We start from the raw sequence: 15,501 nt of genomic DNA on the forward strand, positions 1-15,501 counted from the left end.
CATGCAGCATGTAATAGCTACTTCAAAGAAGATCAGTACTCAAAAAACAAAAAAACAAATAAATTATTGAAAACCATGTATTGCTTCTTCTAATAGGCCGAGACTGCCTCTTCTTTCTACTGATTATCTTAAGTTTATACAAATGTTACTATGCAAGCAGACAAGGTACTTTTTCGAATGTAATGTGTTACTACACTAGACATATGGTGTGAAGGATTAGCGGCGCACATGTACCCATGGTACGAGTTAGCGCTGGTGTACATTTCTTACCTTTCGTAGCAGAGAATGAGCGATCAATCCTGTAAAGACATGGAAAAGCAGATTATGGTCAATGAACTGGTGTTACTCATGAATAGTGACCACATGTAGTTGTTGTGGTATATCATGTGGTGCTCATAATGTTGGCAATCTACCTGCTCTCCTCCCCCTCCAACAGTGTCCTGTAAAATGCGATCTCAATATCCAAGGCCCTCTTAACGTTCAGCAGCTCCTGGTTCTCACGCTGCTGGCGTGCCACTGTTTCATTCATGTTCTGGATTTCAACACGAAGGTGGCTGATGATGTCTTGGTTGCAAGCAGTTTCCATCACAAAGTTATCTTCCCGCTCATGCATCTGGAGCACCAGAGACTTGTTCTGCAAACAGTGATAGGACCAGTGGTCATTCCAAGGAAACATTTCTTAATTATGACTACTTATTATCATGGCTAAATGAGAATGTGTGGGTGTCAAGTTAGGATGGGCTTTCAGAAAACTAAACCCAGCAAGTACATGAACAAGAAATCCCCCAGAAATCCCACAAACACCAGTAGTGGTTTAGCAAAAAATGATTGGGCCCTATTCTGCTATATGGACTTAGGATTAAATAATGGCCTTGGCTACCATTGTCTTAATTGCCTCTCTGTGTTTCACTTGCATCATTTTAACTTGCAATTTCATTTCATGTCACCTTAAAGCTGCAGAGTAGGAGAGTTTCAAAACAGCCTTGTTCGGAAAAGAATGTGTGTTTGAAAGCATGAGAGAGAGAAATGTGTGAAATTTAGTTCTCCGTCTCAGTGTGTGGTGCTAAAGGCAGTGGTGCACAAATGTGCAGTATGTTGTACATTGACTTTGACATGCCCTCATGTCATCTTGAATTCTGAGTTTTACACACACAAGCAGGCCCGCAGATTCAGATTGGTTTCCTCTTTCAAGGGAGTTTGCATACTTTCTGAAATGTTTTTGTACTTTCTCAAACCGATGCAAGATTAGGGAAACCTGTAGTATGGGAACGCAAAGAAATATGTGAAGCATCCTGTGCCTTGGAATGCTTGCTGGCGCCTGAAGCTATTGCAGCTGGTGAGGTATTTTCTCTGATCATTGGTTTTGAGACATATGTGCATATACATGTATATATGTATATATATATATATATATATATCCTGGTTCCACTCTCAACGCCAACATCCATACGGCGTCCACAAAAAACGAGAGAGACAGACTCTTTTCAAATTCAGCAGCCACTGAGTTTCTTTATTTTTTCAATTATTCCAAGTGCATTACCGTGCCTAACCAAACGCGTTTCGGCGTACCTGACGCCTTGCTCGCTGGTAGTGATCGTGAGGATCCCTCCATTATTTAAATTGTAAAGTACATCGTGATTGGTCAGTTCATCTTAATGGAAACAAAAAACATACTATACATTTTTATTTTGAAGGCCCGTTTTACCATCATTTCATCAGCCTTCAATTCACTTCATTTAAAACTGTTGATGTTGCGTTTTTTCAGAGCTATGCGGTTAAAGTAAATATAAATCACTTTCAAACCAGGCGATATGTAATGTCAACAAAAAGTCGGAAATGTCTGGTTTCTAATGAATGAGAGTCCCCTTCTCTTCTCATGAATCACCCTGCACATTTAAGTACACTCCATATTAACAGGCTTCTTGCTTGTACTAATTTCAGTTTCCACTAGTGTATATCTGACCAACTTATTCACTTTCTTATGTGCAAATGTGCATAAAGTGCAAATTTTTAAAAACATTTTCAGTAATAGTAAAATTTTTATCCTTCCGGCCGGAAGTATATAATTACAATTACCACAATATTCAATTCATTCTCTGTGTTCATGGGAGGGATTTGCGAGGAGCAAAAAGGCGGTTCTATGCATTGTTATGTTTTTACTCTTATACCTATATAAATACATTAATGCAATACTGCACACTGTTACAGAATTGTAGGTCCTGAATAATCACTTTCTAGAATAGTTTCACATTTCATACCTATGGGTGATTCTAGTACCATTCAACTGATATCCCGTTTTTTGTCAAATCATTGTCCAAACAAATACCTTCTACTCTCATTTGTAGTGTTACTTATTTCATATGACACACTGTAACTCCTGATTCTAGGGACACCATATAAAAAGTATAAATACATAAATAGTTTAAAACCCTTGTATGAAATATAAAAGGTTTCCCTATCTATTGCACCTCGCCAGGAATTAAAGTGCTTCGTGCTTCACTGCTATATCCTTTAATGGTATTATATTGCTCCCTTGTTAAAAATCATTATCAGTGTTCCAATTGATCGGGATATTTAAAGAAAATGGTACAAATCTTCACACGTGTTCAGGCCCTTCGGGCTCTTGCTGTCCAGCTCCATAATGCAACTGGTTTCCAGTCTGCGGAGTTCTTTCTCCCTGTCTCCCCCTCTTTTGCTGCTAGGAACATGATCAATTACAAAATATGTGAGAACATTAAGGTTGTTACCATGTTCGGCTTTTACGTGTCTAGCTACAGGGTAGCTGGGGTCCGAATTCACTGTGGCCCGTAGATGCTGTAAGATCCTAGCCTGTGCTGGAAGCTTAGTGCTTCCAACATACCTCAAACCACATGCACACGTTAAAATATACACGACATACTCAGTCTTGCATGTAAAATGCCCTTTGATTTTAATGGGCCGATCTGAGAATGCGTTTGTGTATGTGGTGGTATTGGAGCCAAATTTACAGGCCCTGCAGGACGCACATTTAAAAAAAACATTACGGGAGGACAACCAGTTATCTTTGTTAAAATTTTCAGGGCTGGTTTTCACAAGGTCAGATTTCATAGAATGGGCCTTTCTAAAAGTGAATGTGGGTTTATTTACATAGATCTCATTTAAGACCCCATCTGTCAGTATAATCGGCCATTCTTTAGCAACGATTTTCCTTATTATTTTAGACTGTCTACTATAGGTAGAGATAAACCTACAGCTTTTCTTGGTCTCATCAGATCCGACATTAGTTTCTCTTGTAGGTGCTGGATTAGGATCTATAGCAACTGGTTTAGGTTGTAAAAGTGTCTCTCTTTTAATGAGAGATACTTTATGAAGTGCAGCTTTCAAGTTTTTTTCCCGATATCCTCTTTCTAACAGTTTTTTCTTAGTAATGGTGAGGGCTTCATCACACTCTTGTGTAGAGCTACAAGTTCTTTTTACTCTGAGGAATTCCCCATATGGGAGACTTGCTATTGTGTGGCTTGGGTGAAAACTGCTTGCATGCAGCAGGGTATTTCCTGCTGTCGGTTTTACAAACAAGCTGGTTTCTATTTGCCCTGATTTTATGTTGACCTGTACATCAAGGAAGCTAATCTTACTTTCCTCTATCTGATGTGTGAATTCTAAATTCAATGAGTTATTATTCATAATGTTAATGAATTCACCAGCTTCTTCTTTTGTGCCTCTCCAGATTATAAACATATCGTCTATGAATCGCCATAGACGAACAATATGTAAGTCATAAAGGGCATGATGTTCCCGCCTGAGGACATGCTCCTCCCACCAGCCCACATGAAGACATGCGTAACTGGGGGAGAAGCATGCCCCCATAGCCACGCCCTGCTTTTGTCTATATACCTTACCATCATAAAGGAATCTGTTATTAAACTTGCACCGATGTATCATGCTGAGCAGCATTTTATTATGTCCATAATATTGAACATTTCGTTGACTAAGGAAATATTCAACTGCTGCCAAGCCATCCTCATGTTTGATACACGTATAGAGTGATTTAATGTCCAATGTTATCAGTAAGTAATCATCTTTCCATTCCACGTTGTTAAGTTTTGCCAAGAAGTCTCTAGAATCTTGAATAAATGAGGGCAATGTTCGTACGAAGTCCTGTAGGAAAAAGTCCACATATTTGGACGTGTTTTCAAAGTTGCTGTTTTGCGCTGAGATGATAGGCCTTCCCTGGAGTGGATTGATCCCTTTGTGGACCTTTGGGATTAGATAAAATGTTGGTAACTTGGGGAAATTGTTAGTTAAAAATGGGTTCTCCTCCTTGGTTATCAATTCCTCACGTGTCCATTTGTATAATTCTTTCTTGTATTGTTCATTCGTTTTATGGACCGCTGCTCCATTGGAAAGCTCATTGCAATTGGTATCATCGAGATGTCTACTAGCTTCTTCTCTCTATAAACTCTTATCCCGTAGGACGATGTTGCCCCCTTTGTCTGCCCGGTTTATTACAACGGTGTCGTTGTTCTTTAGTTTGGCCCTTAATTGAAAGTATTGCTTGTTTTTATTTGAATTTTTTGTCTTTTGAATGCACGTTTTTTGTGGAGAGATTTAAGTTCTTCCACCACTCTGTCATGGAAAACATCCACCGCGTCCCTCGGCATGACCGGGACGAATGTGGATGGGGCTTTGAATGGACTTATACCTCCTCTGTTTCCAACAATATCTTCCTCTTGCAGTAATTCTTGGGTGTTAAGAGTGGTGTCATTAGATGTATCAATTCCCAGGTTGTATAACGTTCTTAGCAGGGGGATTTCTTTTAATGCCATGTCCACTGTTCCATAAGTTTGTGTTTGCGCTTTCCGTGGGTTTTTACCTTCCGGGTTTTTGATGGTGAAGTATTTCGTTAATTTCAACTTCCTTATGAACTTGTAAATATCCACTCTAGTTTTCACAAAGTCAAAGTTGCTTTCAGGGCAATAACTGAGGCCTAAAGTAAGTAGCTGTTTCTCTGCCTCATTCAAGTCTATTTTTGTTAGATTGACGATGGTACGATCTGTGTTCCCGGTGATTTTTGTTTGTTCCAATTCTTCTTTTTCTGCTGCCAATTTCCGCGTCCTTTTGTTGGCTTGCCTCCGTTGGCGGCAGCTCCTGTTCCTTTCTGTAATGGTACGCTTTGCTTCTGTTGGTGACGCGGCCTGAGGGACTGAACTCTTTACTCTCGGATATATTCTAGTTCCTCCGCGTAAGATAAAGGGCCCAACAGTTCAGAGGCCTGTTCAGTACTGCCTCTGTCAGAATCTTCATCACTAGACAGAATGCTATATATATTATTGTCTACATGTGTTTTCATCTGAGTGACCATGCTGTGAAGTATTTCTGTTCCTAACTATATATTTATGTACATAGAGTTATTCTTCCATGCATTTATCATTTACTTGTGTTCTACTTCCCTGCATTTTTCTTGTGAATTTTAATATTGCTTGCATATACCTACATCTATCTATCTATCTATCTATCTATCTATCTATCTATCTATCTATCTATCTATCTATCTATCTATCTATCTAAATATATATGTGTGTGATCAAGAGCACGTGTTGCTCGAAACGCGTTACCTGAGAGGAGAATAAAACCTACCTTACTGCAGCCTGGGGTCCGTGTCTTCTATTGCAGGAGTGTTTTGCAGTGTTTGGAGACTTGGTTTCTATATATATATATATATACATATATATCAATCAGCAAATCTACGGACCACCTGCAGCTCTACAGAACCAGCGAAGAAGGAGAACAGACCACTGGAGTACGGCAAGATGTTCCTTTCTTTATTGCCAAGTATTACAAATGACGCGTTTCGGGGGCGAAGGCCCTTGATCACACAACGGTCACAGCAACCTTTTCCATTTTTAAATGCTTTAAAGTGCACACCCTTTTTCTCTTCCTCGTTCAATCCAACTTTATTTATCATCATGATATTTATTTTCGGGTAAGTGTATAATTAGGTTTGTATTTCTTTCCAAGCCACCGATTTCCTTTCGGATATGTATCAAACCCAGCTCATTCGCACCCCTCCAGTGGGGCTACTTATGTCACATTTCTTCTCTTCACTTTCCTTAGTTTCCTTATTCAGCTTCATCGAGGATTACTCTCTTATTACGCATGAATATATTGCTCCTCCGATTGATTCAGGCCGTGCAGGCTTAATGTTCTCAGATTTAGAATATGGCACGATTATTTTTGGCGCAATAGTTTTTCCCCGTCCCCACCACATTCTCTTTTTGGTACCGTCTCTATTCCAAAGAATTTCAACTGTTTCCAGTCCCCTTGATGGACCTGCTCCATATGTTTCACCACGGCATTAGCATGTGAGGGCAACCATACACAAAGACAGAGCTAATGCTGTGGCGAAACATATGGAGCAGGTGGGAAAAGGAAAGAGCATGGAGCACATTTAACGATCATGTGTTGAATAAAATTGTCAGTTGGAAAAGATTCATTGATGATTTATTCAAAATTTGCACCACAAACTTAAAATTTACCTATGAGATAAGCAATGAAAGATTAGTATTCTTAGATACGGAAATCTATATCAAGGATAATGAAATCCAAACAATGTTTGGATTTGATCAAGGGCACTGGATGCCCGAAACGCGTCATGGAGATCGAGGAGTGAAGAGAAATAAACAACTTTTCCGTCAAATTGTCTGGGTTTTTCGTTTCTCACAGTTCGCCGAAAGGAAATGCTGGGAGCAGTGTTGGATGTATATTATTGCACTATTCCACCAAGAAACACACACTACTCCGGAGCAGGTGCCTGTCTTTTAGGGCGTGGTAGTGGGACCACGAATTCTATTCAGCTTGAATTTCTTCAAAAGAAGAGACTGCACTCTTGAGGGAGGAAAATAACTCAATTTAATTAGACGAGTTACAGGTACAACGGAGGCGTTTTAGATTGAGCCTTCATCAACATGCTTACGTGCAGCCTCTCCATGTATTTTAAACATATCATTACCTACAACTTCCTGTGTCATCAAAAACTCATTGACATAGACATAGGACAAGAATGGAATGCATAGTCCACATTACATTTCTTGACCTCCATATTGGAACATGTCTATTTCCCACTGAAATCGCGATTAAATATTGCTTCATTATCCTTCACAGTCAATAATTTCTCTCATTGACAACGGGGGTTTCACTGTTAATTATTACATTTTATAATTATTTATTTCACATTGATTTATAATGCTAGGAAATCATATATGAAAACATTTTTGATATAACACACGCTGACATGATAGTGCTCTTTATGAGCCATTTGTTGAGTAATTCATGACATTGTTTCTTTCAATTGAAATGCAATACACCTTATTGTGTTTATTGCTTGGAATGTCTATAGCAAGTAATGTATATTGGTAGCACGATACATTGGACTAAACCAGCCAGTAAAGCAGGGTCTTGCATTACTCTCCATCACACCAGGTCTGGGTTAGATTGTAGCCTTTTATACAGTACTACATGCTAACTTGAGAATGTTATTCATATGAGGAGATAACCAAAAGTATGCACTATTTTAGTGACACATAAAATCTGATCAGAATAAAAGGCAAGCATGGTTTTCCCCGTTTCAATGTTACCGGACCCAAAAAATGTGAAGTCTGTATCATGATAGCAGCACATTGAGGCAGAAGGACCGTTACTGAAAATGGACGTGGAGCTACATGTAATGCATTTGGGGCTTACAAACAAAAATCAGCTTAAACTCTTGTACATATTATCAGAATAGGACGCTATTTTGTGAAAGGGCAAGCAAATAAAGGGAGCAAAATTGCCACTGGAAACATGGAGACATTAGATACATTTTACTCACAGTTACTTTCAGTGCATCGACTTCCGATTTCAGGGTCTGTAGCTGCCTGCGGGACTCATTTGATTCCCGTTTAGCTTTGCGCAGGGCATCATTGTTCTGGATCGCAGCTGTAGAAAGTTCTGCAAACTGGGGTACAAAAGTAGTAAATTGTGAAAATTTTAATGATATAAAATCTATATATCAGTGAGGTGCAGGCTTCATGGTCTCACAATAAGACAAGCACAAGGCCAACATTACTGTCCATGTGAATCTAATTCACTAGTAGTGCACTGCTGTTAATAAATCAGTCACACTTAGTTTAATAAAATCTTTCAAATAGGTCACAATACCATAAAACTGAGATTTCATGTTGCCAAAATTCACCAGATTGAAGGGCATCGTCCATTGAGTGCATACTCAATCTGGAGCCCAAAAACATATAATCGAAAAGCTGCTAAGTTTCTAAATACTTGTAAAATGAATGAAGTGCCATTTCAATCGTTATGAGTGCAAGTAGTGATACATGAGAAATATGTAATCAGTGGGTAAATCCATGCCAGATGTACGAAACACTAGTTGCAAAATACTGGTTGCATTCAGTGACCAGTATTTTTGTGACTAGTGTGGTATTTTACTAACAAATAGGTCGGTTCACAAAGCACTGAAGCGTAGTGGGTCACAATTTCACCTTCTTCATGAATATTAATGAGGTCGGTCACAAAATTGGGACCTACTATGATTCACTGACATCACAGGGATGGTGGACTGCTGGGGTCTGAGACTGCTTTTGAATAAAGCAATTGTTTTTTAAATGCATCCCATTTTCCTTAGGAAAAAAATAATTAGGACATTTCTTTGAAGAGTAGGCAGTGGTAAAAAAAAAATTCTGGCAACATTACCTTTTGCAAAATGTCTACCACTAGCTTTCAGTAGTAAGTCATCTATTAATGCTTTACGACTAGATTTCAGTTGCAAAACTTTCATACATTTCCACCAAATCACTATTTGCAAGGGGTGCCCTAAACATGCCCTTTAAAAATACTGATTCAGGTTTATTCACATGTCCAAATCAGCCGTGGCCTGCATTGGTAAGAGCGGAAGGGCAGAGTGAGGAGGGATTTTGACGGACGATGACCAGGGTGAATTAATTATTTATTTCATTTTCCCTGGTCATCGTCCGTTGAAATTCCCCCTCACCCAGCCCCACCACTCTTACCTGTACGGCCACAGCTGGTCCAAATTGCAATTCGGTAACGTGTTACTGATTCTCAATTGGGAATATTACATACAAAAAGACCATTTTGCAGTTGCAAATGGCCTTATTTTGTGAATCGGGCCCGGTACGACCACAAAAAGCCTTAGTGCATCTGGCTCCGAATTCTTAATAGTGGTAAAAATAATCTGTTGGTTCATGACCTTTGCCTTACGACAATGATGAATTGCCTTTTTGTCTATAATCTAATTTATATTAAATACCATTCTGTACCTTGGCCTTGTACCAATCATTTTCCTCAGAGAGGTTTTTGATTGCCATCTTTTCGTACTGTAGGCGGACCTCACCAAGGGCAGCTGCCAGGTCAAAATTAGGCACATCTAGTTCAGTGATGTTGTTGGCTGGCTTCTTGATCATATGTGACTGAAGTTCCCAGATTTCCTGCGAACACAAAAAACAGAAGTGGCGGCAAACAATTCAAGAGGACAACCCACACCTAACCCAGAGGGGAAAGCAAGCTTTGTACGTTAAAGTAAAACAGTTTAAAAACATTAGCACATGGTTAATGTCATTTTATTGCAGTGAACAGCTACTTCCTCTGTTCTTTTTTCACTCTGTCAGTGTTTAATGAAGCTTTCACTGCAGCAGAGAAAATATAAACAGATTAAAACATACTTTGAGGAAAACTACTTTATTTATTGTAGCTGTTATTGGTGTTTGATTTACTTAAAGAGCATGCAATAGCGTTGAAAGGTTTATGTTGCTCTTTTCCTTACCATAATCATGAACGTTTAAAAAAAAAACTGTCCTGCAAAATATCTTACTTCATTGTGAAGCTTCATCAAAAAGTCGATTTCTTCTTGGAGGGTCTTTACTTTACACTCCAGATCACGGCGTTCCTGTTTGACATTGTCAAGCTCCTTATTGAGACAGAAAACAATTGGAAGATGTTAGTAAATGCAGCTGTCCTCATTGTTTAGTCAACAGCAGTTTTGATACAATTTTAGGGTACTTTATGCATGCATGAAATGTAAATAATAATTATTCACTCGTCCCCTGAAATATTTAAAAGAAAATAGCAGTAAAACAATCCACCCTCCCCAATGATCTTAATGAAGACTGAGATGGTATATTTTCATGATTTCAACTCAGTGATAGGCCACAACCTCATGAAATTTAAGGAGGATTTGTTTGTGATCGCGGACTGGATGGCTTCAAACTACCTGCAGTTGAATGCCAGTAAGTCAGAAATTCTGTTGTTCGGGAGAGACCGTGATATGTGGTCTGAGCAATATTGGCCAGATCGACTAAAACCAGCTCCCCTGCATAAATAGGCAGTTAAGAATCTCGGTGTTTGGATTGACAGTGGTCTCTCCTTTGATACCCAATCTAAATCTGTAGCTGGGACCTGTTTTGGACTCTTGGGAGGTATAAAACCTCTACTTGGCTTTTTTGATTCGAAAATTCGTCAGAACATTGTTCAGGCTATGATTTTATCTAGATTGGACTATGGCAACTCTCTCTATTTAGGCGCCAATAAGTCCAGTATCTGGCGTCTGCAGAGAATACAGAACGCTGCAGCCCATATTCTCCTGGCGCTCCCAAAACCTTGCTCAGTGTCCAAATTGCTACCTAAATTACACTGGCTGCCAGTTGAAAAAAGAATCCAGTTTAAAAAACTATGGGGGTCATTAGGATGGCGGACGAACTTCCGTCCGCCATCCTATCGTGGGCAGGGACTGTCTTCCATAAGGGCAGAGGTCCTGTGCCTCGAATTAGGATGCACCCACCACAGTGCATCCCGCATTTTTAACATTGCGGCGAGCGGCGCTGAAAGCACCGTCCTCCGCAATGCCAAAAATGCATGTTGTGCGTTTCAAAGCACAACATGACAGGCACTGCGCGGTGCCTGCCATGTTGTACTTTGAAACGCAGGGGGGTACCATAGGTACCCCCTATGTGCACACCTCACCCCCCCTTCACCATGGGGGCCCACAACCGGCCCCAAAGCAAAGACTGTATGCCTTTCCGTGGCAGCACTGCCGCCACAGAAAGGCATTCCCCAAAGTACATCCTAATATGGCTGGCGGTGTCTGATAGACACCACCACCATATTAGCCCTGTTCCGCCATGGTCGCAAGGCGACCGCGGCGGAAAAGCGGTGGACGGTCTTCCCGTCCGCCGCGGACCCCCCCAGCCATCCTAATGTGGCGTGGGGTCTTTTCTGTGAGGCTTGTGGACGAATTGCCCCTGCTGGGCCGGCGGTGGCTACCGCTAGCCGGCGGGGGAAATCCGTCCTCCATCCTAATCGACCCCTATGTGTGGCTCACAGAACTCTGACTCAACAAGCACCACGGGGGCTGGCAGATCTGCAAGCCTTTTACGTTTCTCGGCGTACTTTACGCTCAGCTGACCAAGGGCTGGCTTGTATCCCCTGAGTCCTAAGAGCCAGAGCTGGAGGCCGCTCTTTTAGAACTCTCATGGCCAGACTATGGAACTAGCTCCCAGCCTCCATCAGAGGGATCCAGAATCATCTTGCCTTTCGCAAAGCCATAAAGACCTGGCTATTTCCGGTGTAACCCCTCTCCAACTTTTACAGTCTCAAGTCTTCGGTTGCACTGGGAAGCCCTGTTGCTGGAGCAGCCATGCGCATTACAAATCTTACAATAATAATAATAATAATATGGGATTATTTAAATCAATCCACAGCTCACAAAGCTAGAAAACAGAATAGTCCACAGAACTGTCCAAATATTAGGAAAACATTGGTCAAGTGAATATAAATCCCTGGGGTGGGTGGGGCAGCTTTATTCCTGCAATGTCATGTTTAAGCCTGTCACGTTTTACTATGAACTAAGATATAGCTTTCTGTTGGATCTTTAGCTTTCTTAAACAAGAATTTTCAATGCAATAGGTCTAAAATTTGTGAGAGTTAGAGCTATTAGCGTTGTAAATGACAATGGGCCAGATGTACAACTGTTTTTTGCTGTCACAAACGGGAGATCGGCCCGTTTGCAACCGCAAAAAAGGGTCATGGCATGTGCAAATGCAATTTTGCGAATCATTGCCTAACTTGCGACCACATTGGGAATTGCAAACAGTGTCTTAGACACTGTTGTACATTCACTTTTGCGAGTTGCAAATTGCAATTTGCAATTCGATGCAATTTGCGACTCACAAAAGTGAATTGTCGTATATCTGCCCAATGTCTTTTACCCATGTGTTTTGTTTTGGCGTTTGCTTGAAGCTAAATGGATGGGAAATGAGAAGGTAAGAAAGAAAAGGTGACATCTATAAAAGGGCCACAGCGCTAAGCCATGCAAAAAGTGCAGGAACACAAAGGCAACAAGGAAAAACAAGCAGCGATGGGGGTGGTGGGGTAGTGGCAAATTACATCAGGTAAGCACTGTGTGTGCTGTAGCTACAATAATTTGACAGATCTGCAGTAAAATTTAATGACTTGGCATACAATAGTTTTTAGGCACATATGATTTACCTTCTCAGAAAACAATACCTGCTGGTTGGAATGTGTCATTAGTTCTCCTTAAAACAGTCTTAAAACTCTATTGATGTTAGGTTAAATAGTAAGATGGTGTTCTAAGTGAAATTTTTATTTAATTTTTTTCAGAAATACATTTTTAGGAGAAGAACTTTCTCACGCTCCGGGATGAGGTCAAGCCTGCTTACTATACAAGCTCTCTCAGGGCAATGTGGGGTAGGTATGGCTATGTTTGGGATGGGTTACATTGCCAGGCCATTGTAACCAAGAATGCTGCAAAATGTTTTCAGTGGTTCAGGAAGTTTTTTATTTTGCCTATGGAGCCATGCCCATACATAGACGGTTTGCTGTCTTTTGGCGCCTTATGAAAGTGTTGAACCTGGTGATGAAAATGATCTACGTGTTTTTATGTATGTATTGGAGCCACCTAAGCATACTTATTGCCAGTCCTCCCAGAAAAGATGAAATATTACCCTGCAAAATGCTGTCATAACTATGGCTGGACATAGTGTGGGCATCTTTATAAACATGCAATATTTCATCCAGCAGAAAGGCTTCCAACCATATTACTCAACTGAAGCACAGTAAGCAACTTTTAAATAATATATAGCTTTTCATACTGCAGTTTTGGTATTTATACGTGCTGAAATTAATAAGCGATGCTATTGCTCAATTTACTGGCACTCAAAATCAAACTTGTATGCATGAACAACTCATTTGGGCCTCCGAGAAGTCAAAGGTGTGACGTGCGAATCATAGCAGATGTAACGCGGATCTATTTAACTCGATGGGCTTTCTGTCAGTAGATACACTGTGTTAAGGATATCATTTATACCTTTATATTTAGGCATTCCAGCCGTCTATAGCCACATATTGGTCAAAGCACAGAGGAAAAGTTTAAATACATTGGTTTGTTATTGAAAAGGCACACTTACAGAAAGCTTTCGTATGTAGAATTCGAACACAAGTGCAATGTACAACTGCAGCTCTACAAAGCGTGGAAGATATTATTTGCAAGCTTTTAATTTGCCATTATAGCTATCCATAAATCTATTATGGACGGTCTGCATTGAGAAGTAGTATTGTCCATGTGGGTTAAAGAACCCAATATGTAGTACACCATTTTGCTACTTGAGGGAATGCTCTAACCATTTTAATAGGAAGGCCCAATGTCAATACTACACAGACCTTCTACAGTACAATCATTGAAAGGAGAGCATCGCTTTATAGGTTTTGTGAGCAACGTTCAAGCTAGAGAAAAAGGATGAATCTCTGAATAAATCAGAGCTCCCAGAAGTCTCGCCACACAAAACAACACTTGGTAGTCTGTCAGCTGACAAATGGGCTCTGGTAAATATGTATACCTAGACGACAGAGTTAGTAGGTTGGTGGGAGTCTGTAGAGACCATCTATATGTTTTTTGGTACTTTAGGTGGAAACGATTCCTGGGTTTGACATTAGATGCGTCCCTGTAAATATCACTGGTACAAGAAATATTATTAAGGAAGAAACAGTAGGAGAAACACTTTGAGTTCGATAAAATGAGTACCATTGAGCTGGGTAACAACAAACATCTCGTATGCAGCGCCAAGATACCAGTAGTGGTGAAGGTGTGCCTTACAAATACACATTATATGTAGAAGTAAAAGGGCCAGTCCTCAAGGGAGGTAATGAACGAAGACAAGGCGGTACTAAGGAGGGTCCAACAACATATTAAAGAATCAGAAGCCAGCATTTACAAAGGACAAAGACACATGCCAATGAAAAATATGTGCGCAGAGTAGGCGGGCTTCAATTCTGTACTCAATACTTCATGGCTCACAGAGCAGTGCATGCACTCCCCAGGCTCAACCTAAAAAGAGGGGGTCCTGAAATATGTTTTCCCTATGCAAATTTCCATAGCACTTTTAATAAGTGAGACAGAAAAAAATGTCTCAACAGGACTTAGTGTAAATCTGTTCAGCTTTTTTTGATAAATTATTGGACAAAATATATTTGGTTCCACTAGATACTTTTTTGTAAAAATAGACTTCTGGCTGACCACAGATCGTCACAGAATATTGTGGCAGCTGTCCTGAATTATTTTGGGGAAAAGGCTGTAAGAGGGCAAGGTGACCCCGTCTCTGACCCCCAAGGCCCCGTAGGGGGGGGTCCCAAAAGGCAAGAAAGTAAAAAAAAACTAACCCAGACACCACAGTATTAAACAGCAAGTATCGGCATACCCAGCTAGGCCACCTGGTTCAAAGTCATGGTACCTCCTCTAATAAACGGACACACATTAAAGCAAGTTTTACACCACTTTCTGCTCTTTACTGGTATTATACATCTTGTATGTGCATTTTATATAACTTTATGGTCACTGGCACTCAATGAGGTGCTCCACGTCATCTTAAAACATAGCGAATACTTCAAATGAAACTGCAACTTTTTATTTCCTGTCATAACCCCTGTGCATTGCCTCTATTTGAATCTCCGATCCCAGCATACACCTTACATTAATCAAATTGAGTGAAATGTAGTATCCAGTGCTTCTGGGGATGCAGCACTCGAGGTGTTGCTCTGCCTGTACCAGTGCGCAATTTGAGCAGGTGGTTTCCGGTGTTCAGCACCATCACTTAATTGTCACCACCGCTGCTTGTGACAGTCTGCCACAAGGTGGCACTGTCTGGCTAATTTAAAGATAACCACTACAGCATTTAAATAGTAATTCAGTTTACATTAAAACTGACTATCACTTGATGCCCAAGCCGTTGTTCTAGCTTTGAGGGCCTGCAATGCACTGACTTGTCACACTTGTAGGGCGGTATGGTTAGTAGTGTGATGTTACCATCATTGGTAGCGCTGGAAGGGTGAAGGTGGGGTGCAAGCTGCAGTGGCCTCCTTACGAGAGCCCTGTAACTTACTTTTTTACAATGTATGGACTGGGGTGCACACATCAGTTAGATGCTTTGAGCTTTACATTCC

General features: G+C 40.5%; 1 protein-coding gene across 1 annotated transcript in view; it reads right to left on the minus strand.

Moving 5' to 3' along the window:
* Positions 1–409: 409 nt before the first annotated feature.
* The window catches only part of LOC144784142 (vimentin-like), a 54,101-nt gene continuing 39,009 nt past the window's right edge, over positions 410–15,501 (minus strand). Inside the window, exons 3-6 of the mRNA XM_078662818.1 lie at positions 9,863–9,958; positions 9,312–9,479; positions 7,847–7,972; positions 410–634 (exon numbers count right to left, since the gene is read on the minus strand). Of these exons, the coding sequence (XP_078518944.1) occupies positions 410–634; positions 7,847–7,972; positions 9,312–9,479; positions 9,863–9,958 (615 nt within the window). The remainder of the gene's footprint in view (positions 635–7,846; positions 7,973–9,311; positions 9,480–9,862; positions 9,959–15,501) is intronic.

Source organism: Lissotriton helveticus, chromosome 10, assembly GCF_964261635.1.
Source record: "Lissotriton helveticus chromosome 10, aLisHel1.1, whole genome shotgun sequence".
NCBI lineage: Eukaryota > Metazoa > Chordata > Amphibia > Caudata > Salamandridae > Lissotriton > Lissotriton helveticus.